Source organism: Chelon labrosus (assembly GCF_963514085.1).
Source record: "Chelon labrosus genome assembly, chromosome: 8".
NCBI lineage: Eukaryota > Metazoa > Chordata > Actinopteri > Mugiliformes > Mugilidae > Chelon > Chelon labrosus.
Genome location: NC_140358.1, coordinates 28,074,682 through 28,099,689, shown reverse-complemented (window position 1 = coordinate 28,099,689; position 25,008 = coordinate 28,074,682). Strand labels below are relative to the sequence as shown.

At 41.5% G+C, this 25,008-nt stretch overlaps 1 protein-coding gene across 5 annotated transcripts in view; it reads left to right on the top strand.

Annotated features, from left to right (window-relative positions):
* The window catches only part of glra1 (glycine receptor, alpha 1), a gene marked incomplete at both ends in the record, with an annotated part of 110,675 nt that overhangs the window by 26,251 nt on the left and 59,416 nt on the right, over nucleotides 1-25,008 (top strand). The window contains 3 exons of one of the 5 annotated variants that reach the window (XM_084549719.1): nucleotides 4,643-4,767; nucleotides 5,023-5,034; nucleotides 16,447-16,485. In XM_084549719.1, coding sequence (XP_084405845.1) covers nucleotides 4,643-4,767; nucleotides 5,023-5,034; nucleotides 16,447-16,485 — 176 coding nt within the window. Of the gene's footprint in view, nucleotides 1-4,642; nucleotides 4,810-5,022; nucleotides 5,035-16,446; nucleotides 16,486-25,008 lie in introns of all 5 variants that reach the window. The other 4 variants (XM_084549718.1, XM_084549717.1, XM_084549716.1 and 1 more) reach the window with 4 other exon arrangements.

Below are 25,008 nucleotides of genomic sequence, written 5' to 3'. Positions count from 1 at the left end.
CGTTTTAGGCCTTGACGGTCGGGACAGTTTGGAAAGTCAAGATGTTTAGGATTTTGTTGGTAACACTTTTGATTTTTAAGATATTTTAGAAAGTATGCATGTTCTTGCGGAGTTCTTAAAAGCTGTGACCTTGTGAGGAAGCGATGCCTTGTTTGGAAAGTCAACTACTTTAAGGGGAAGTTTGAAAGTTTTCGGAACAATTCTTGTTTTAAAAAATCTAGTTTGAAATGAATGCAGTTTTTTTTATTTTTTTTTTTTAAGCAGCTCCTCCTTTAAGGTTTAGATATTACTGGTTGTGAAGAAATTTGATGGAAAGTCGGGAGAGTTTTTGAAAGTACGTAGATATTTGGATGTGGGGATTTTAAGAAAACAGGTCATTCTGCAAAGTGTTGAGATTTTTTTGAAAATTGGTTTGTTCTTGTAGATTATTTAAAAGCTGGGACCTTTTGAGGAAGTGAGGTCTAGTTTGGAAAGTCTACTACTGTATGGGGAAGTTTGGAAGATCAGGACAGTTTAGGAATGTGAGAACATTTTTAAAGAAATCTGGACATGGTTTAAGATGGAAGCATTTCTCTTTAAAATGACTTCCCTGCAAGGTATAGATATTAGATTTTATGGAAACTCAGAACAGTAAAAAGATTTTTGGATGTGAGGATTTCAGAAAGTCAGGAAATTAGGGATGTTTATGGAATGTGAGATTTCTTTTTGCACAATAGGTTCATTTGTAAGACATTTTGTAAGAATTGGAAAAAAATGGTTGTTATTGCAAAGTTAGGAAAAGTCTGGCTAATTTTAGGATATTTATGAAAGATGTATATACATGCCATGATCTTTTCAGGTAGGGAGACTCTGTTTAAAGCCAACGATGGAGAATTGTTTGGAGATTTGGACAATTTAGCAATGGTTAAATGTTCTTAAAAAACACATTTGTTTTCTTTATCATAAGGACACATTTGGATGTGAGTTGTTCAAGGACATTTTGTCAAGTGAAGTGCTTTTGCAGAGCGATGACATTTCTAGAAAGAGAGTTTAAGATGTTTCTGTCATGTCGAGGATGGGATGTCTTTGAAAGGTAAGGATAGGAGTTGTTAAAAAGCCGTGGCCTTTTCTGAAAGTAAACTAAGGGGACTTTTGTAAGACTGGGACAATTTAGCAGAGAATCCTTTTTCTGAAATGAAGGATTCTTCTGTTTTCTGTCTTTTTTAAAAAACTAAGCAAAAACATTTTAGTGAAGTCTGGATGATTTTGCTTGGTTGTGCTGATTTTGGAAATAGGGGACATTTTTAGAAAACAGGTGGATTTTTAAGGTATTTTGGAGAAAAAAAAATATTAAAAGTCTTAGGAATTTTAGTTTTCCTTTTTCAAAGGATATATATATATTTAAGAGTTTTTAAAAGCCATGGCCTTTTGTCAAAGTGATGTCCTGCTACAGAGGTCACATATGTAGACGTTTGGAAGAGCAGAACAATTTAGAAGCACCAGGGAACATTAACATAAACTTTTTAAAGTGAATTATTGTGCAAAGTATATATTTTCTAGATTTCTTTGGAAGAAAAGAGAATTTACTGAGACTAGCTGGAAGTGAGGAAGCTGCTTGAGTGTGAGGAGTTTAGACCAATTTTGGAAAGTCAGGAAGTTCAGGACATCTTTTGAACGTGAAGGGCTTTTGCAGAGCGATTCGTTTTTTTTTGTTTTTTTTTAGAGTGGCTCGACTATTAAAACATTTAGGAAAGGCAGGATGTCCTTGTTGGGTTCAGAACAGAACAGGATGCTTTTGTAAAGACCTTCTTTGGAAACTCAACTATCTTCCAAGATCAGGACACTTTGCGTTCATAAATGATATGAACGTATTTAGAAATTCTGGATGTGTTTTTTATAAATTCACGATGCTTCTTTTTTAAATTACAGTATTTTGCAAACTACGGATATTCTTAATTTTATGGATATTTCTGAGATCTAAGAAGATTTTTTTTTAAAAGACGTTTAACTTTAAGGTTAGAATTCATACGTCCATCTCTTTGTGTGGATCACACACCGTGAGCAGTTAAATGACTCATGACAGTTCTTGGTAACATTTAACGACCTCCATCACTCCTCAGTTCATTAGATCCCAGGAGCACAAGTCAAATGAAGCCTGTTGTGTACGGAGCTGACATTTACTGTAAATATCACGTCACATATTTTACAGCTCGGGTGCCGTGTTGACCCTCGTGGCAGTTGGTGAGTGTTGTCCCCTGTTTATTCATGTATGTGGTGCAGTCTTGGTTTTTCTCTGGGCGTCAGACCTCAGGTGTACCTGGATGCTTCCTCTGGCTCAGTCCATCAGCTGAGTCCATGCAGCGTTGTTATTGACTGTTTGCTCTGGGCTCATACATGTCTGTGGGCTAAAGGCCGTGCTGGGGATTTGACATTAGCAGAGAGCATCTAATGAGTATGATGGACTTAATAAGGTAAAGAAGTCAACTGTGCAAATACCACGGCCTTATTGTAAAATCAATGTGGCACTCAGCAGGACACCGGGCGGGTTAAGTGAATTAGAGCATTAGTTTAAAAAGAACGAAAGGAAGGTGTGTGTGTGTGAGTGTGTGTGATATCCACTAATGCATTAAACATACAGACTGTTAAAGTTCACTCTTAATTATTCACTTTTTAATTCAATTAGGTGAAACTAAATGAAATGAGGTTGAAACCGTGAAGCTTTCCTGTGGACTGGTTGATGTCTGACAAAAAAAAAATCTACACATCAGCTGTTCATCAGGTTTAAACGCGGATCGAGCGTTCAGTTTAAAATAAAAACATCATTAAACGTTTAGAAAACAGAAATAAATTATTCTTGTGTTTCGACTTCAGTGTGAAATATATCAAATAAAATTAGAAACGCATTTAATTTATTAGGACTTAACCTTGTGAAGCCTGACATATAAAATGATGACATTTCAATAATAAATAAATAAGAATAATAAAAATCTAAAAATATTTCCTTGTATGATTTTTGGTTTAGGGTTATCATATTATTTATCGTTAGGGTTAGGGTTATCGTATTTGATAAATTTATCGTATTTGATAAATCAATGATTATTGCTTTTTATGAAAAAGAACAAAAACAAAACTGTTTAATGTGTTTGGAACATTTCAAACATTTCTAACATTTCTTTTGGTTTGATTTTGCTTTTTTCCAAACAGGATCTCTTTCACAACCTTTTTATTTTTGCCTTTTGGAATAAAAAAATAAATAAAAAACAGTTTCTGTCATTGCTCAGGCAAAGATGGACGAATCTCAGATGAAAGAATGAATGTGTCTCTGAATAGATAAATTCAGAGACACAATAGATAAATAAAAATAGATAAATACAGGTTGTGATTTTCATTTAACTGTCTTAGTGAGAATCGATTACTACAAAATAAAATAATTACCAAGTGAACCTCATAGAATAATCATGCTTAAATATAAAAAAATCCTGTAATATGGTATAAATGAATGCATATTTAAAGATGAGATTTTAATCTCCTAAATAACCAGTTTAATTAAATTATAAAAAAATTAAATGCATTAACAACTTAGTTCAGTTACTATATATATATATATATACCTACTGTATCATATTTGATACACAACTTTTCAACCCAATTTTATAATAACATGATGTTTAAAGTGATTTGTAGTAATGACTTAATTATAATAAAATACCATTCTGACTGAAAGTTTTCAACATTAGAAAAAGATCTGATTCGAAAAAAAAGGAAAGTCGATGGATGCAGCCATATTGGAAATGGCTGCCAAAAGCCTGATATTGACTGCAGAGCATGGATAAATCCAGCAGGGGGCAGGTGACAAGTATCAAAATGTAGGCAATGTAAGCAAATGTAGTTTTTTAAGTACTATGTGATAATGTTGGTGGTGCAGATATTCGTGTAGAAAATATGGAACATTTGACGAATATTTGCGTAAAAGTAATTTCATTAAATGTAAAGACGCTAGTACTGAACTCTTTGTCCTCATGCAGCATAGTGTGACTTGTTGGGAGACAGTAGCCTCTAAAGGGTTCATGTGTGTTTGAAGAGGCTAGTAACTAATTTTGATGATCTTCAGAAACCACCTTCATGTCTGACTTTTTCCAGTTCAGGTTTGGCAAAATATTTTCTTGGTGTTGTACCGATTATAACGAAGACATGTGGAAAGTGCAATTAACTTTTTCCATGTTTATGTGACTAAAACAAACAGAGAAAGATCCAACTCTTGACGTTTCTTCCGTAATTTTTGCTCTTTGGGGCAAGATCTTTATTTGACCCTGGAATCTGAGGTGGAAATTTAACCAGAGAGGGATTATTATTGGTTTGCCAAGGTTTAACTGGCGAGTCAGGAGCTAACTAGGTGGAGACTATAGCCTCAGTTCTTGGGTGAGCCATTGAAGCGCCTGTGGCTGGTATCCTGGAGTTTAAATGTAAATCAAGGTTGTTTTTAGGTTGGTTGTTGGTAACATTGTGAGTCTCCAGCAAATTGTTTTGGATTTGAAACTCGACAAAGAATGTGGATTCACCTTCTCACCGATCAAAAGTTCTTGTTCTTACCAAACGTGAGCTACAAAGCTCTCCTGCCTTTGCGTCCGCCTCTAACCAAAAAACCCTCTCTCCTGTCTTCCAGCTTGGCGGCGTCGAAAGAGGCCGCGGCGAGGAAAGCTACCACCCCGATGCCGCCGTCCGAGTTTCTGGACAAGCTCATGGGCAAAGTGTCGGGCTACGACGCCAGAATCCGACCGAATTTCAAAGGTAGGAGTTTTCCACCAAGACTCAGTCGGATAAGACGGGAATGTAGCCAAAAGTAAAACCCTGGAAAGACTGTTGTTTCTGCATTACATTACCTTCTCTAAATGCCCTTTTAGCCAAGCTTTAGCCACGATTATCACCAGGACAAAGGTTTGTATTTGTTCCGATGCTAAAATGAATTCTGTTGCTCTCTGTTTAATCATCTCATTGCTTTTGGTTGTTCTCAATTTGTCGATCTCTTTTATTTGCCCTTTGCAGTGTACAACAAAGGTAATTCTGCTCATTGCTCAACTTACTGAAGTCAGAATTAGAACATTTTCAAGTGTTAAGACCCCAACCTACCCCCCTCCCCCCACCACTACCACCGCAAACCCCCGATTTTTCTTTTCCTTACATAACCCTGTCCCTGCACTTTGAGCCCCAGTCAAAAAGCCAAAAACCAACCTTCCCATTTGATATAACTCAGGCTCTGTAGTTGTCATGATGCTAGTTGGCTACATTCCTTGGTATCCACAAAGTATCCTGAGTGCTTGTTTTGGTGGTCAAGGTAATGTGCCTCTCTCCTGCGAGCGTGCTGCTGAACATGAGCTCATGATGATGATGATGATGATAATGATGGTTATGATATAAATATTCAGCGACCTCTCCCTGAATGGAAGCCCCTCATAAAGACACATGTCAGAGGTTTCTATTTTAAACTCCCTCACATCAGGAACGCAGTCAGAGAACCTGGAGGGGCAACCCTCCATAATTCTTTAGGCTGCATGAATAATAAAACATGTTTTAAACATTTTAAGAGATTGGAAATGATTTTAAAGTCACCTTGTGCTTTTTTTCTTAACTGAATGATAAAAAACACACTTGAGCCTTGTTGCATGTTAAACAAACTGAGGTCTATAGAGTGGATGTGAGTACTTTCTATTGCCGTATATTTAGTTTGTCAGGTGTACAAAATATAGGAAATATTAATATTCCCTCTTCCCCTATTCCCAACAAATTCATATTCACGTTTGATCACTATTACACTGAGTCTGTGACATGAGCATTGGTTCAATCAGCAGAAAGAGGTTCGTGGATTTCTCCTCCAAGTTTGATCAAAATCAGAGCTGTGGTATCTGTAAGTAAATAAATAAAAAAGGTTTACCGAAGGGATTTTAGATTTTTGTTTGTAAAAGAACCTCAAACACAGTTCCATTTGTGGATCCTCAGTGCACACGTTCTTGTGTTCACCCGTTCATATGCAACACTTTCAAATGCTGCTGGTCTGATTTTGACAACAACCAAATAGCCACCAGAGAGGGGCAACGGTCTCTGTGAGCCTCGATCGTTGGTGCTGATAAAACTTGGAGGGATGCTGTACTCTAGCTTGCTGCTGATTGGTCCAATTGCACCATGCCTGCGCAAGGCTGCAACGTGATGCTGTTTGCACACAAGCCTGCGTCTCCTTCATGTCTAAAGCAGATTTAAAACGGGGAAATTAATAAGGTGCCCTGATATTTTGTACACCGAACACACGGGTATACACACTGCTAGAATGTGCACAAAGTGAAGCACAGCTTCTGTTTCTGAATGCTGCCATGGAGCTTTCTTTTCTTTTCTTGCTGAGCCCATAATGGTGTAACCCATTATATGGTGATCTTCGTAAGTGGGATATCTCAGCGAATGCAAGTCAGAATTGAGAGAAGTGGAAGGTTTTTTTTTTCACCGTGACTGAGTGTGTATTATTAAACCTGCTGCAACTGCAGATCGGCCGAAAACAGCTCGTCCGTCTTGACCTGCTATCAATTTGTTCAGGTGTTTGTCGGGAGTCAATTTTGGAGACCAATTTTTATTTTTTTTCATTTGACTTCTCCTCAGCTCTGGTTGACAACAGGCCTTTTTTGATTTACTGACACCGCTGCTGCGTTGACCTTTAATCGTCAGGATTTAAACAGGCTGAACTGACAGTTATGTGAATTTATAGCCATGACGTTCCTAAAAGTTAAATGTGAATGAAAGAACTCTGCAATGTGCTATACATGCAGAGAATAACTGTCCTGGACCAGACAGCGTTCATAGAGGGTTTCGCTCTTTCTTTCTTTTTCTTTTTGGTTAAATATAAAGAAAACAGGAGATCTGTGATGAAGATACAAGTTCAGGAGGACGAGTCTGTCTTTTATATAATCTGCTTAGCTAATTGCGTCAGGGGCCGTTGTTAGCAGACAGAGGCTGATGTGAATTTCCAGACTCTGTCATGGCTGTCAGGTCGACAGAGTGGAATAGCGTGAGCTCTCCAACTTGCTCATTCATGCAGTTTTCCTTTTTGTGTGTGTGTGTGTGTGAGTGACTGTGTGTGTGTGTGTGTGTGTGTGTCCCACCATCTAACTACACCGCTGCATTAATCACACTCATGAAATAAACAGCTTGACAGCTCTGCTCCTTAATAAACTCTGGGGAAAACGACAGAAAAAGGGGGTACTTGCACAGCGGGGGAAGCCAAAAGAGGAACTGCAGTCGTGGTAGTAGTCTCAAATGTTTCTTTATTATTATTATTATCATTAGAAGATTAGAGAACCATTACCATCATGAATAAAATAAAGAATATGAATTTAGGTTTAGATAAGTCATATGAAATCAATATTAGTTTTAAAGCAGGAGATTCTCGACCCATCCATCCACCCCAACCTCCTCCGTTAAGGGGTTTTGTGGCCCTGCAGCAGCGTCGCCCGATCTCCTCCACAAACCACAGACCGTAAATAAACATGGACGAACTCTCCACAACGTCACGTGATCACGTATATGTTTCCCGAAGAGTGATACTGAAGTTCAGTTCAGTGTCTCCGGCTGCCTCCGCTCAGTTTTATTTTATTTTGTCCATAAAGCGTCAAATACAATTCAGATTGTTTGGAAGCGCTTCACCGAACACAGAGCCTGAAACCTCTAGAGTAAATACTAAGGAAAAAAAAAAACTCCTGGCTAGAGACCCAGACACAGGAGAGGGAGATTGGAAAGAAGAGAAAGGACAAAAGGAGGAGGAGACAGGAACAACAGAAACAAAGCAAACTGTACATGATGCATATAAACAATATAGCAAGAGGACAAAATTGTAGTGGACAGAGCTAAGGGACAAGCAAGCAAAGCTCAGAGGGGATACAGTGTACCACTAATAATGGTAATAAATGTTAATAATCATCAAGTTAAGTTTTAATTAGTGCTCTCAGAATTACACCTTAACACAAATTCCTTTTACACATTTAGTGAATTAAGCAGCAGTAACGCTGTGAAAAGTAAGCAGAGTTTGAAGTGGCATTAAGTGGAGAGAAGTAACATGGGCAGAAATCACTAAAGAAGAAGATGTAGAAGGAGAAAGTAGACAGAAACAAACGAGCAGAAACAGATAAAAATAAATAAACACATCAGATGGTTCTCTTGACAAGTTCTCTGCATTTACTCCCGATGTGAACCCAGTTACCAACGGATCGAGCACACAGCTGAGACCAGAGAAGTTGATAAAAGTAATACAAACGTCATGCATCAGTTGACTCAACAGCTCTCTAAATTGTTTCAACAAATTAATTTGCATTGATTGCCACTTTATGTGCATTAACTATAAAAATCATGCGATTAGTCGCGATTAAATATGAGTCTATTTACTGCCCTAGTTTTGATTCAGTATTATTGAATTTGCTGTGTAATTATGATTATACAGAACACAAAATGTTAGGACTCTTCCAAAAAAACCTTCCTTCTGAAATGAAGCCGTGGATTCATGACAATCAAAGATGTTTCTAGACAGTTTGATGTTGCAGCGTTTGTTCAGAATCATCACTGTTTGTTTATTTATAAGGGAAGACAGAAAGACAATTGCAGAAGTGGAAGCTAATTCCCAACACCAGTCCATGGATGGGCACGACAATCATCAAAATACATGTAACATAGTATGTACAATAAAGGCAATGACAGCAGCAACTTGCACACAAACAGAGAAAGAAATAACACCAAACTAGTTAAAACATATTTAACATATCGATGGTAACGGTTGCAGTTCTAGATAGAGTTTAAGTAAATCTTGGAATTTAAACTGACAGGAGGTGAGTTCCAGAGGGTTGGGTCTTTATTTGAAAATGGAGTTGGTGTAATGGAGGTGTGATTCCCCTTTCCCCATTTATTTCAGGCTCTAACTGTAGCATGGTAAAGTGTAGTCATGGAGATTTTTTGTAATTTGGATTAATTGATAATGTACTTTCTAAAAAATGTAGGAATTTGTAGTGGTGACCAGAACTTTGATTACCACGATTAAAAAGATAAGACGAAACAAGGGCGACTGGACTTGTAGAGTTCCCTGAAGACGTTTTGTCCAAGTGGCTTCTTCATTTCTAAAAGACTGGTGGGGAGTTGGGGTTTGATAAGTGTTAGATTGCTAGAGTCCGTTAATGACCAGATGAGGAATCTATTTTGTTCTTGTTTTCCTGGACGGAAACTCGCCTGGTCAGGAAAACGTGAGCTATGGTAAACCGTATGTCCAAAAGCGAGCTGAAACAAGAACAACTGGAGTTGTAGAGATTCTTGAAGACATTTCAACATCGATCCAAGTAGCAACCGGAACAGATTCCTCATATAACGACATGGAAGTGTTGAAGAACTAGAACTGAAGAAGCTACTCAGATGAAACATCTCCAGAAACTCTACAAGTCCAGTTGCTCTTGTTTCAGCTTGTTATTTTGACTATATACCAGGACCTGGACAAATTAAAAATAAAGCTAATGCTAACTCAGGTTAGCTCTAGTTTACCTAATGAGCAAGCTATCCTTAAGTTTGCAACCCAGTGGTTGAGCTTGCAAGCTAACTAGCAACTAATAAGCTAATGTGTCGCAGGGCTAAAAGCCACGGAGTGCACCGTGTCCAACATCGTGAAAAGACATCTGTTGACGGCCCAAGATAAAGGTTGTGACGTTGGCTCGCCTACATCCACAAATTAAGAAGAATTGGACTTAAACATGGCACCTTCTTCTGGGTTTGCTTCCAATTCCTGCTCAGACTTTATGAACTTTTAAATCAAGTTAACTTTTGAAACCTTTATGGTAACTTGTAAATATTAAGGGATATCTTAAACTACAAAGTTCCTGGAAAAAAAAAAAAAAAGTTAGAAGCAAATGTTAATAGCACAATATTTCAGCTGCTTTTCCTAAACTGAAGGTGATTGTTCTTCCCTTCCGCCTCCACCGTTTACACACTCCTCGTATTAGCAACAGCCCTGCTAATTCTGCCCTGCAGCGGCAGCAGACTGAGGGCCAGGAGGGAAACCAGAGAGGGAACAAATGAGATTTGCCCCAAAGCTACGAATATGCGGGCGTGAGAGGAAATTACCCAGATCGTGACCGGACGTCCACTGTGTCGACCAAAAAGCTTCCGATTGATTTAGCTGGTTCCTCTGCAGTCGGGGGGAGGAGAGCAAACACTCCTGACACATTCAGGACAAGCCATTTATAATCCATGAGTCCATTCTCTCTTTCCTGCTTTCTCATTCTTGTAATGGTGTTACCGCTTTCCTTCCTCGATCAGTTCTGTCCTTCACTCGCCAACGCCTTCATGATTTGGACCTACTTTATTCCTCTCCTAAACTTTACCATCCACCCTTTTTTCTTTCATATCTCAAACCTTTCCTCCCTTCATCTTACTCCCGTCCACTTTGGTTTTTAATCAATCTCTCATTCTCCTCCAGCGTTTGCACCTGCTTTCTTACTTTTCTTTTACTTACCCACAAATCGATTGTTTTATTGCATTCTCTTAAATTTAATCTAGGCTCAGTCCCGTCGTCATGCGCCTCCCGCCCTCTGCCTTTTTCTTTTGATTTTCGTCATCTCTCGTCCTACATGCCCGGACCTTTTCCTCTGGCACTGAATGAAAAACAAGGTCATTTTCTCCCCCTTCCCTCTCCTTTAACTCCCCCATCGCCCCAGCTTTTGCCATATTGAAGCCTTGTTTACCGATTCTCGCTGATCCGCGAAACAAACTGCACCTCTTTGACCTGGCCGACCAGGTGGGCAGGCAGCGCTGGTGTTCACAGAGCAGGAAGGAGGCTGTTCGGTTCCTCAACCCCCCTTTTCTTTTCTGATCTGCTACCCCCTGGTAGATGAACGGCCACATGGCGCCAGGCAGATAAATGAGCCTGTATGAGGGTTAGAGAGAGAGAGCCAGTGAGGGTAAGGTGTGTTTGCGATGGTGCGATTCCTCTTTCTGTGTGTGCGGACACTTGATGAATGGCACAGACTACAGCTGCGACTCCCCTCTACTTCTCTGCCATAACCTTGTCCTTCCTCATCACTCAAGCTGAGCGGCAGCGAGGACGATGACCGCCGGCGAGCTTCTGATTTTAAGCTCAACCAGAGCATGCTGCTGGCGAGCCATGTATACCCGTGACGACTTAACTCCCCTCTCCACTTCCGCCTCCGTTACCCCCTCTGCAGGGCAGGAATCGGTACCCGGAAAGACCCTGAATTGTGTCGCCGGCCTTAAACTCAGTGTGCAGTCAGGGATGTTGGGGGTGGGATGGTTGGTTGGTGGGTGTCTATCTACCTCAGCAGGTTTTCGGCACCCTTGAACAGCCGCAGCCGCAGTTGCCTTAGCTCGGAGTTTGCTTCTTCGGATGCAGTCCTTTTATTTCACGCTGCTCCCATGGCTGGTTTGGCAAAGCTCCCTCCTTCCCTCTGCTCTTAAATCCCTGTTATGATCAATTTCGCTTCCAAGCTCAATTCTGAACATGTGGACTCGGGTAAATATACAAACTACAGCGGTATATTTACAAGTTTGGCTTCCTCCTTTCACCTCCTCCTCCTCCTCACTTCCCTCTGTCTCTTTTCACAGTTGCAGCACTCGTCATTGCACAAAGCTACACTCCTATTACTCTATGCCACACTTGTGTCGTGCAGCTCCCCTCCTCCTTCTCCTCCTTCTCCTCTTCCTCTTCCTCTTCCTCTCCTCACCATTCTTGAACGTATCGAGGTGGGACCGTGGTTATTAGCCGCTGGAGCTTGACGTTCATTCAGCGTTATCAGCACTTGTTTAATGGCTACTTAATGGGATTAATGGGCATAAGGTAATGAGCGTGGGATGGAGGGAATGGCTGCAGGGTGGGGGAAGAAACTGAACGAGGGGTGATGGAAGGGAAGGGGTGAGGCAGCGTTGAAAATGGAGGGATTTGCTTACGACGGGACATTGGAAAGAAGTGCAGATGGCACAATCCAGGGTCTGCAAGCGCAGAATATGTTTCCACTAGCTTAGCACCAGAATTGTGATGCTAACGCAGGTCCCAGTGGGCTACGGTATTGCTCAGTTATGTATAACACTTGCAGCAGACTTGAATAAGCAGCTCTGAAACTGTAATATCCACTCTTGCTATTTTTTATTTTTTTTGCGACCGTCTACAAGGATGCAAACGCATGAATCTGCCGGCGCGAGCGGGCAGTTTTGCCCAGAGGAAGGTCTCGAGGCTCTTTTAGTATTCTGGGTAATGGCCCTATCCTTTCCGAGCCAGGAAATTTGGATGGGGACTATATTGCACGGAGCGAGGAATTTTTAATGTCGCCGCAGAAGGTGACTCTCCCCCCTGAGTTATGACAAAAAATATTGATCTCGCTTCTGCGTCTACCAGGAGGAGGAGGAGGAGGAGGCGGAAAGGCAAGGGCGACGAAGAGAGGAATATAGAGTAGGGTAATGGTAAAAGGCAGCTGAATGTATGAGGGCACTGAGAGAGAGAGAGACTGATGGGAGGATGGAGGAGAGGAGCAGGGAAATGAAAAAGATATAAAAGGTCGTGTTTGACCAGATCTCACAGCCAAAAGTAGCCGGCCTGGTCGTGAAATAAAGACCCGAAATAATTAGAGCACCGTCAAACGAGCCATGTTGTCAGAATGAATGAGTTCCATTTCTATAAATACCTCACACCACGTCGTTGTAACTTCTCGATCCAAAGATAGCGGGGCGGACAAGAACGTGGAATCTCTTTAGCTCCGGGCGGCGGAAACGCTAATCTGGGATGTGTAAGGAGAGTTGATGGCTACATTACTCTGTCTTCCTCGCTCTGCAGCCCGCTGGTCCGTGGCTAACAAGTTTATAAGGAGAGGAATGCTGCTTTATAAAAGGCCATTGAGTCCTCCGGTGGAATCCCATCACACCTCTAATTACCAGCTTGAGGAAGACAAAACTAAAAAAAAAAAAAAATAAACGGTTTAAGCTCCTAAAAGGCCCTGATGGAGAGGGTGACATGTAATTGTTTACTGCTGCTGCTGCTGCTGCACAATCGCAAAGGAGGCGAGCTGCTGTTTTCGGGGTTTACATGGCAGATGTGTCTAATCGCTGGCTGATGGAGGGAGACGGCGGGGCGGAGAACAAAGAGGACAGAAAAATCATTTAGGAAAGATCCCTGTTCTCATTTAACAACAAAAAAATACCCTTTGTCTTGTAACACAAAGACATTTTTTTTTTTTTTTTTTTTACACCTCCTCCTGCAAAAGCCAGGAGAATCGATTCTGCACAGTGCTCGTAATTAGCCAGCGTTATGAGATCCCTAACCCGCCGCCAGCAGCTGAAGCAGAGAAAGAAACCAAAGCTGCTGTGGTTTTAATGCCAGGAATCAGGTGCTCAGATGTTCGACAGGCAGCCCGGCCGCGGGGCTAAGCCCGGGCTTAGCACTGACACACAGAGATTGTCGTGCGCAAGAGAAGGAGGGAGGGAAAATTGCCTTTCATGGATTCAGGCAGATTATAGAGTTTAAGTCACCTGTCTACAACAGTTCATGGTCGCGACGAATACTTTCCATCTATCTTAGAGGCCATTTCCCTTTCTTCTTTTTTTTTGCTTTTTGCTTCTTCTTCTTTTTTTTTTTTCCTGCCTGACAATGACAGATTACAATATCGTGCCCGGACTTCTTACTCGGAGAGGTTGCCATCTCTCACGATGGCAGTTGTCAAGTACAGCAAAGCAGGTTGGGCCCAGTTTACTCAGTTCGGAGCAAAATAGGACGTCAATCAGGAAATGTGAACTATGAAAGAGAAGGGAAAACTCCTGCAAGAGGAAACCTTTTAGCCTCTGATTGAAGTTAAGTGGACGGAAGGAATGAATCTGGTTGTTTTGGTTAAAAACAACGGTCTAATAACGCAAATCATTATAGATGTGGTCGATTGGTTCGTGTTTCAGCCCGCATCAACGGGGCGAACCACGGTAGATTTGTTTGTGTCGTGATTCATAAAAGGACTAGTCTAATTATTGAAATATTAGTTGTTGTCTAATATTAATGGTGAGAAAAACAGAGTTTTGCAGTGGCAGCGTGGAGGGGGGGTGACTCCAGGACGAAACATCGGTGAAGGGAGGTGCCCACTTGAAAACCTCAATGACATGCTGGATACTGCTGTTGTTTAGGCCAGGTATCTGATGTCTTCATGTTGCTTGGTAGCTATGGTTAGCTGCTGAGCGGGCCATACAAGCCAGCAGCGTTAGGTTAGCTTATGTTTCACAATGTTTGAATTATCCTCTGCTGCTCTGTGGGCCTACAAGCCAGCAGCATTAACTTAGTTTATTTAGATTGTAGGTTAAGCTAGCCAGCAGTATTTGGTTAGCTTATATTTCACAAGGTTTGAGTTAGTGTCTGCTGCTGAGCGGGCCATACAAGCCAGCAGCATTTACTTAGTTCATTTAGATTGTAGGTCAAGCGTCATATCACATGACTGTAGGTTTGTTAGAGTTTCTCAGCTGGACAGGGCCTCTAAATGTGTTTTGCCTGGGATTTTGGCACAAGGGATTGTAACATCTAATCCTGTGTATTAATGAACGTCTGTAAGAATTAATTGAAAGTAAATACAGTTGTGATCATTATGTGCTTGTGAGCTGTTTAACGTTTGTTAGTCAGAATGAGATGTATGATATATCTGGTATGGATTCTAGGTGGGACGTCCCAATCAGTATCAGGGAAATGATCGGATGAGATCATTATCAGGCTTTAGACAAGCCCGATCTTTTTTAGTTATTTATTTTAGGTCCGCAATAAACCAAAACCACATCTTCCTCTGTGTTGGCTAGCGTCAAAGCTGCCAAAAATCCAAGTAGAAGAAGAGGAACCAAGGTGGTAGTAGTTGATCATCTAAACAGAATCCATGGAGTCCACTCAGTCAAAGGCTGCACCCAAACAACAACAACAAACACTGAACGTTTAAAAGAAGAGAAAAGTTTCCTGAAGACAGCGTCAAGGAGAAACATCTTCCAGAGAGGGTTAGGGAGTTTATGGCAGCGTTGGATGACCAGAACATTTCTGGAGTAGAGAACACAAGGTACCAGCTACCCTCTCCACACTACGTTGTCCAGTCGACTCTAGGAGAAGACAAGGAAAGACTTTAGGAAGCTACAGGAGACCAACTCTAGGACATATACTCTAGATTAAACGTTCAGTAATCGGATCGGGGGCAAAAACAAACCTGATCGGGTCATGTACAGACTCTAGTGTTGTAAGTGCATGAAGCATTAGCGTATTAAGTCGTCGGGCAGCTTGTGTTGTGCGTTTGCTATCTGCTAGTCAGCAACAGTGAAAGTTTCGTCTCCTTGTACTTGCTTGAACTTTCCAGACAAATCCAATAAGCCACTGATCTTCAGTGACACATCAGGCCAAGTCTTTTGTCGAGCTGTAACTTTCCTGGAGTGAACAGGGGGGAGAAATAAAGGGGCCTTGTCACTGAGGAACAATGAATCGTTCGGCCTTAACTTCCAATTCCTTGACATTAGCAGGTTGGCATTTCTCCATTATAAATCAGCCTCTCTGCAGAACTGAAAAAGTTCCCTATCCGAGGTTTGTCTGAAATGATGTGGCCCGTTTTTAAGAGGTCGAAGATTTACATTTTTTTCTGGAAGCGGGAGGGGAGGTGGACGTACTGTAGAACCTTTTGTCATTCCGATGGGCTCCATTTCAGCCAAACGACCTCAAATTGATAGCCCCCGTTTAAAGGAGCGGAGCGTGATTTCATTTCAGAGTCGGAGATCATTCATGTAGCTGGAGGCAAATTATCGAGAGGGACAAAAGAATCCATTTGTGAAAAACTTTGTTAATAGGCCGATTCATTTCAGTCCAGTTATGGGAAATATGCTAACTCACCGTCAACCTGTTGCTCAAAAAGATCAGAGGTGGAAAAAAAAGTGTCATTTGAGCAAAAAAATCTAAATGAAGCCGGTTTGACATGTAGTCTTTGCACTTTCCCTGCCCTCCTCCTCTTCCTCCTCTTTCTCTCTGGCCTCTTGCATCTCCTGTAGTGCATTTTGCTAGTCTTACTTCAGCTCCTCTTGACAGATCTGCATTGCAACCCTCCTCCTCTTCATCTCAGTGCATCGCCTCTCCTCTCCTGCCCGCTGCAGTATGGCAGTAGACTGTGACTCTACAGACTCGTGCATCCCTCCTTCCTGCTATTGCCTTCACAGTATGTTGCCCCCCTTCCTCCCTGCCCCCCTCCCCCCTCCTAAGTCTCCTCCCCCCTCCCCACTGCCACACACTCACCCTCGCTGAGTGTTGGCAGCAGTGCGACACCTTTAGATAATCAAGCCTTGCTGTCTTGTTCGCTCCTTGATAGACAAAGCGGTTGTTTTCCTGAACGGGGACAAACAACGTAGAGTTGGTAACATGTTGTTAGTATCTGCTGTGTTTAATTCTGATCTTTTTTTTATTAGACCCCAAAGGCTCCAAAAATGAAGCTACTCACAAGAAAGGTACTTTCCTTTTTCTTTTTTTTTCTTTTTTTACTTCCCCTCTTTTTCTTTTTTCTTTCTTTTCTTCCCCCGACCATCTTTCCCTTTATTTTTACCTCTCTCTCATGCACCGATGAGGCATTTTCCAAATGTTGATAACATTAGGAACATTGGGGAAATGCCTTTTAGGGATCTATTCTTGTGTTACTGCAGGTTGTCATCGATTGCAATTGAGTGAAAAGTATTTGTCAGCACACCTTTCAAGCTGTACTTAATTGTGCTGACTAAGATGTTTTTGTTTTTTTTTTCTTTTTGTTTTCCCTCCCTTAATGCCACGCATAATTGTGTCATTAGTGGCGAAACACTTCGGAGCCAGCTGTGTCTGGCAAAAGAAGACGTTTTCTGAGAAACTAACGCTTGTTTTCTCCTCCACGAGTGCCAACGCAGACACGGTTTCTTTTAAGGCTTCCTCCAAATCGACTGCTTTAATCTTTAAGCCTTTTTGCACTGGTTGTCAAGTTACACAAAGCTTTTACTGGACGCCCGGTGATTGCACATTGACGGCTCCGGATGCTGATGAGAAGAACTGATATATAGAACTAAAAATGGTGTCAGAGCTGCTGAAGCTGCTTCACAGGATCTGAATCACTGATGTGTTCTTGTTTTATTTCATTTTATAAGGAGTAAATAATGTGCTCGGGTGCATTCGTATTATGGCTGGAAGCTGGAGCGCCGCAGGACGGTGTTGTTCCTCCACTATCCTGCTGCGTCACCTATCAGGACGTTGCACCGCGGATCCAGACTCCAGCACGAACCTTTTTCTTTATTTTAGTCGAAATTGAATTTGGGACCTTGGCGGTGTTCTGCAGGGAGAAACCAAAGAAGCTGAGAGTTTGACAAATAATATCATAGGAGCAGTGGTTGTGTAATACCACAGCGCAGGAAAATAATGTGCGCACATGCAGAGGATTGTGCAGGATGTTGCATAGAGAACGTGCGCTGGAATAAAACTGCAGCCCAGTGCAGAGACTGAACAATACGGTACAGTAGAGCACCGCAGAGTACAGTACAGTCCACTCCCCATTTGTTCTGTGCTGACCCGTGTTTGAAAAAATCCCTCTCGGCCCATTTGTCTCGTTAGCTTAACATGCTAACGCTCGTAGCGCAGCAGGCCCCTCTTGCACAGTGGCTCCCGTCAGTCGTGACTAATGTGTATGTGGCCCTAATTTGCATGCACAGACAGGACGTCATGTTACGCCCATACACACACACACACACACACACATACACACACACACTGTGCTCACATGGTCCATCCTGCAATTACTGCTGCAGGACGTTCCAGACAATTACAGTTGGTGATGGAGCAAACAGCAGAGGTGATGCACTGGGTCATATTTTTGGGCAAAGCTGCCAGAGAGACTAGAAATGATGATAACACTAGTGCTGGACGTATCGGAGGTTGAATTCCCCCCAAAATATTTGAACTTAAACTGTGCCATTATAAAATAGAGTTCGGCTTCAGCCTCGTCTTAATCCGCCGTGCTGCAGATATGATCCTTTTGTGTCCGATTACTCTGGATGAATAACGCTATTGAGAACGGCCGTGTTGGTTTGTCGACTAAAGACCCCAATTACCTCCTGAGCTTATTCTGCCGGCCAACACTGTCAGCATCACAGGAGACGACGTTTTATATTAGCACGCAGCAGCAGCCTGCCTGCCTCCGGGCTGCTGCCATGCATAACTTACCCATTGGCTCGACAGAAGGGGGGAAAAAAAGAAAAGACACAAAAAAGCTGCAGAGCTAATAAGAAATAATTTCTCATTTTCATGTTCAAATAGCAGGGAGAGAATAATAGCTTAAGAAGTTCAGAGAGGAATGTCAATCAGCCTAAGAACCGAGGACGACAGTGTAAATGTTAACGTTGGGTCTAGGCTGCAGTACACTCATATAAAAGACTCTTACAGCACCCTGTAGTATAGTGTTTTAGATATTTATCATATTTGATTAGACTTAAAATCCCTTTGTCACGCTTCATATATGCTAGAATAATTCAGATACGCATAAAATAATAATTATTAAAGTTGAAAATTACTTACCATAACTTAACAACTATTTCCAACATCGACAATGAACCTTTCAACCTTGACATGTTTGGCATTCTTCCGATCAAAAGATCTACTGTTGATCTGTAATTACTGGGCCAGAAACGGTTGATTGACTGGTTGCTGTAAACTCTTTACACTGTGTCCATGGACTGTGTCAAGAGTGATGAAGAGCTGCAGACTAAAAAGTCTCTGATCAGCAGCAAACCGAGTTGTTTTAGGTAACAATTACAATTTCATTAAGGTTTGACAACTAGTGTGAATGTAATAAAACTGATTTACTATCAAAAAAAGATAAGATATGGTTAAAAAAAAAACGGCTACTGGTTTAAAGCAGGAAAACTTACAGTCTGTTCCCTCCTAAAGAGGAGGCGTTTATCAGAGACCGAGGACACGTTGCTTCGAGAGTGCCTCTTGTGTTCAAGTGGTAATTCTTCCAAAGTTAGAGACCATGTAGACTTCCAGAGTGTGAAACAGTGAAGGACGAACGTCACATCATTTGGAAATTGATAACTTCTCACTTCTCTTTGCAGTGAAAGAGCTACAACACATTTTTAACTGAGTTGTAGCTTTGGTCGCTCGTAGTGTGAACGCACCATAACTAATAATGATTGTCATGAATAGAGAAACGAGCTATACAGTCGTTGGCACATTCGTTCGTGCACCCATCCATCCGCCCCAACCTCCTCTCTATAGGAATAGCAATACAGAAACATCACCTGACTTCCTCTTTGGCTCCTCTCATAATTCCTGCAGCCATGTGAACATAAACCATTGACTGTATATGAACACGTCACCCATATGTTTCCTGGAGAGCGATTCTGGCACAAACACTTTGTAAGAATTTTGTTAAGGTTAGTCAATTATTGTGCATATGATCAAACACATATTTACTATAAAAATGATAAGATATGTGACTAGTAACAGGAAACTGTCCACCCATCCATCTACCCCAATCTCCTCTTTATAGGGATAGCAAAACAGCAGCGTCACCCGATTTCCTCTTTTGCGGCTGTACGACTCTTGTGAATATAATAAAACTTAATTTATTATCAAAATCATGGTTTAAAGAAACAGCTACTGCTTTAAAGCAGGAATCTGACAGTTTGTCCACCCATCCATCCGCCCCGACCTCCTCTGTATGTCGATAGCAATACAGAGACATCACCTGACTTCTTCTTTAGCTCCTCTCATAATTCCTGCAGCCAAGTGAACATAAACCACTGACAAAACATTTTGATTCAGGCACAAAAACATGGTCATTTTGGGAAACAACAAGAATTTTGTTAGGGTTAGACGACTATTGTGAATATAATAAAACTTAACTGTGTATTTATCATCAAAAAAATATAAGATATTCGACTGGGTTTAAACAGGAAACTGTCCACCCATCCATCTACCCCAATCTCCTCTTTACAGGGATAGCAAAACAGCAACGTCACCCGACTTCCTCTTTTGCAGTTGTACGGCTTTTGTGAATATAATAAAACTTAATTTATTATCAAAATCATATTTTAAAGCAGGAATCTGACAGTTTGTCCACCCATCCATCCGCCCCAACCTCCTCTGAATAAGAGTAGCAATACAGAAACATCACCTGACTTCCTCTTCAGCTCCTCTCATAATTCCTGCAGCCATGTGAACATAAAACATTGACAGTATATATACACGTCACCCATATGTTTCCTGGAGAGCAGTTTTGAAGCTCAGTGTGGCGCCTCTAGCTGCCGCCCAACTCCCAACTAATTCAGTAATAGTCAATGAGGCGCCCTAAATTCAGCATAACTTTAAACCTTGATATTATTTAAACAAGTGAAAGGAGAAATTAACTGTAGAGACCAAAACTGTTTATTTCTGCTGTGAAGTTGGACATTTTAACGTGGACGTCTATAGGGATTGACTCACTTTTTGAGCCAGCCCCTAGTGGCCATTAGAGAAACCACATTTTTACTTGTTTTATTTTTTTATGCACTTCCACGCTGCCTTCATTTTAGGTTGTTGATGACCTGATGTACTGATGACACAAGCACCAGCTGGTCAAACAACCGGAAAACACAGACAGGGCGACTTACTGAGAAGTTATGTGGCACGCTGGACGTTAAAGTCTATCGATTCTTCTAATTATGTTCCAGCGAGCAATAAGAGAACGTTCTGTTTCCTTTGACTCAGTTTTCCTTCAGTACCCTCGCAGGAACCCTCAAACCTTTTACTAGTAATGATGTTTATTGATGTTCTCTCCTCGTCCGTCTCTCATCTCAAATGGTAATCCTAATTTTTTTTGCTTCAAAGAGGCACGCGGGCTCGTCTTTAAGCTGCGCCGCCCGTTGGCTTTAGACAAGTTTTTGGTGGAAATGTCGGGTTTAGGAGGGAAAGGGGAGGACGGCACAGGAGACGAGGAGGGATAGGGAGATTAGGTTAATGTCAAAGCAAGAGAGGAAGGATGTAATATGAAAGAGGAGAAATGGGGGGATTGGGGGATGATACTGGGAAGAAAAAATTAAAAGAAATGGAATTATATCGGAAGGAAAAAATAAAAAACGTAGTAATAGAATAATAGGAGGAGGCAAACTAAATTAAAGGGCAGTGAAGGACATGAAAGGAGAGCTGAGGAAAGGAAAATGGACACAAAAGGGCAGGAAAGGAAGGAATGAGGAAGTAGAGAGGGGAAAGAATGAATGAATGAGTCACAGCTAGCTACGTACTCGACCCGGAGTGAGAAAGCCATCATGGAGAAGGAGACGTAGGCAGTAGGCGGACAAGAGAAGAGATAGGAAGGGAGGACAGAACGGTGTAGGGGGAGAGAGAGAGAGAGAAGAGGGAGAGGAGATTTCTCTTCCAGCGTGCTCAGCAGAATCCAGTCAGCAGGTCAGGGCCTCGAGCCGCCATCGCCAGCCGCCGTTCCTCCCGATTAGAGGCTCCGCTCTGCTCCTTCTGTTGTGGGATGTTCGGCGCAAATTACACACAAGTCACCTCCTCGCGCCGGCGCTTTACGCAGATTAATGTTGGGCCGAGGGATATTTGTCTGCTAACTGTTTTCCGGGCTCTTCTTCCTGCCTTTTGGTGCCGAGAGGCCCCGAGGATCCAAATCTGTCTCTGCAGATTTACGCTCATCAATGCGCGGCGGCGGCGGCGGCGGCTTCGTCAAAGACAGCCTTGTAATATGATTGCATAGCGCGTTTAGAGAGAGGTGACACTTTAATGTGACGGCTGCGGGTTGGAGCATATTGCTGTTATTCTACTTATTTTATTGAGAGCAAAATAATAAAAAACTGCTGCTATGTAGATTTATGCTTATCCAAGTGGATTGTTTCACGGAGAACACCTTTATAATGTGATTGCACAGTGCTGCGGAAAGCTAACGCTGCAGAATGATTACTGCAGGCTGGAGCACAGAGTGGTGTTAGTGGATGTGAAGCCGAATATCCCGGTTACATAGACTAATGCTCGCTGAAGTGGCCCATTTTAAAGGATATAATACTGTATCTCCACACGGTGATTTAGAAAGGAAACACTTTACTATGGCTGCAGGGCTTTCCTCCTCCCTCCTCCTCCTCCTCGTACCTAAACAACAAAATGATTATTTTCAGGTTTAAAACGGAGATGCAGATCTTTGCCAGTCTTTCACATCGAACATGTATAGCTTATGTGAAGCTGTGTGCAAGAAGAATCAAACAATCAAAGACTTAATAAGCCTGCAAATCAGCTAATTACACTGCAGCATAAATGACATTATGCCGTCGTGCTCTTGCTTTCAGTTTTCTGGGTCTAGGTGCAGGTATAAAAAGTATTAATGTCACAAAAGTAGTACAGCATTGTAAGTTCTACTAAAAAGGTTTTAGGGGACAGGGTGCATAACTCTCAGCATTAAAGTCTTTAAGCATGCACACCAATGCTCGGTCCTGGTTTCTCCGTCTCTTCTAAATATCCCACCATGCATTATTTACCAAACTCCTGCCAGGACCAGAAAGTCGTACCGCACAGCGCACAAAAGCAGCAAAACTTCCTGCACCTTTCAGTGATAAAATGCCTTCAGTGATTCGCCGTGAAGGTCAAGTGCTGTGGGATAAGAGCTCGGAACAGTTCTGTGTTTTGTGCAAAGGCAACTCAAGGCTGTACAGGGAGTGTTGCAAGATTTACTCGAGGGTTTCCAGCCTTAAAGCTGCAGGAAAGAGAAGTCTATCATAAAAAGAAACACAACAATGCAGTGAAAGTAAAGAAATCCTCCAGCAACAAACTGTAGAAACCAACCAGCACGACTGCTCACATCTGGTGACGAGGTAGTAAACTGGTAGGATGATTCTCTATTCTTTAGAAGCAAGCAGTGCACATTCAGTCTTGAGTAAATGCACTTTAGTTTAGTTTCAAATCAATCAGCGTAAAAAAAAAAATTTAAAATTATCCCAAACCAGCCTAGATGTTCATTTAAAATGCTGAATTCTACTTTTACCTGCAAAATAAAATTCAAAACTGCCCAGCTGGGTGAGTTACTAGTGCAAAACATAAAGTCACAAAACACTAACACACAGTAAAAGCTCATTTTAACTAAAGAGATCCGTTTGAAATAAAAACCTCTAGGATTCCTGGAATAAAGAGACAATAATGCATATTTTAACACACGAGTCTATTCTACTCTTATATGAGATCTCCTGTTACACTGGATATAACTTTAACTTTATATAGACTGTATATATATCTATTTTCTGATCCAGAAAGCTTATCAAAATAAAATAGTAAATGAATGGAAGGAAAGGAAAGTAAACATGGACGCTTGATATTTTTATTAAAGCCAGAATTTATCCATGTGTAGATTTACAAGCGTCTCAGTTTAACAGTTAATAATTTAAAGATTTAAAGAGCAGAGCAGAGTGTGTGATAGAAATCTGCTGGATTACAGGACAGATCTGACTTGTGGAGAAAAGCTGTCGTCTAAACTCGTAATAATATTTCAGATGCAGATTTCGAAAACTTTATTTGTCCCCGGGCGGCAATTTAAGGCACAAGTGAGCAGCTTAACGTGCAAGTACAGACATTTTAAGGAGAAAAAAAAAACAGAAAGACCCATATAAGGAGAAAAAAACGAGTACGAACAATAAAAACAAAAGAACACCTGCTCAGCTGACCAACCGGTTGACCGCACCAGCAGTGACCCGGTTAATGTTGCCTCTTTACAATTCGTCATATCTGGAATGAGACTATAAAAATGACTGAAATCAGTTTATCCTTCTATTATGCACTATAACTCCGTTTTGAACAGGACAACATGAACGTTAAAGGGAGAATTAAAAACATTTGCTGAATGCAGTCGTCAGTAAATGATATTTAAATTCTTAAACGTTCATTTTCCTCCAGAATTTTCTGAAACATCAAACAGAACCGACTTTTATCACTGATCCCATGAGGAAACTGCACAAAAAGTCCCAATAATTTTACTGAATACAATATTTAAATAATTTCTGATTTATTTTCCTCCTGAAACCTGAAACGTGGGCGTGATGGTTCACATTAGACCTGTTTTATCAGTGAAGATGAGGAAAGGATGCATGAGAGTACTGGAGGGATGAGGTTGTAGGAAGTGTGTGTGTGCATGTGTGTGTGTGTGTGTGTGTGTGTGTTGCTCTTCTCTAATCTCAAACTTCTATCTGCCTTCCTCTCAAGATGATTAAAAGCTTCGAGCTAACAGCAGCAACATCACGACACACCGTTAAATCACACACTGATTTATTGAGCAGATGACCCTCACACACACACACACACACACACACACCCAGACACACACAACAAACCGTCCATTTGCACAGTCAGGAATACAAACATGCAAACAGGAAGCATCAAGCGCACACACACAGAACCACATTCACACATGTTTGCCTCTCTTCCCTGCATCGCTACCTCTCAGTAATCCACTGATACAAAGCTGGAGTCGCCTCGTCTCCGTCACCGTGTCTCCACCGTCGACCTGCTATTGATTTCTGTCTGTCTGCAGTCAGGCAGCTGCCAGCCTGTCATGTCCACCCGTCACTCAGAACGTGGCCTGGAAGCTTCCAGAGCGGCGCTGCTTACTAATTTGCTGCTGTTGACGTTGTGCAGTATCTGGTCGTCGTTACAGAAACGCTTTAAGTTTTAATAGGAGAAGAAAACACGTCTTTATTTCTGCAAGAAGACACGTAAACAGAAATCCTGCATGAAAAGAAATCCACCAATCAGTTGAATACTATGAATTTCCTTATATTTAACTCCTGAAAATCTTTAGTATGTCCTGTAACATCTTCATGGACTGTTTGTGCATTCAGCTAATAGGACACAATAATTATCAGCATTTCAACAAATGCTTAAAAAAAATGTCGGGAGTTCCTCAAATATCCAGCTCCACACATGAGTCAAATAGTGACGGGTGGATGGTTGAGTCAGGCACAGCCAAGATGGCGGTTTGTGTTCAC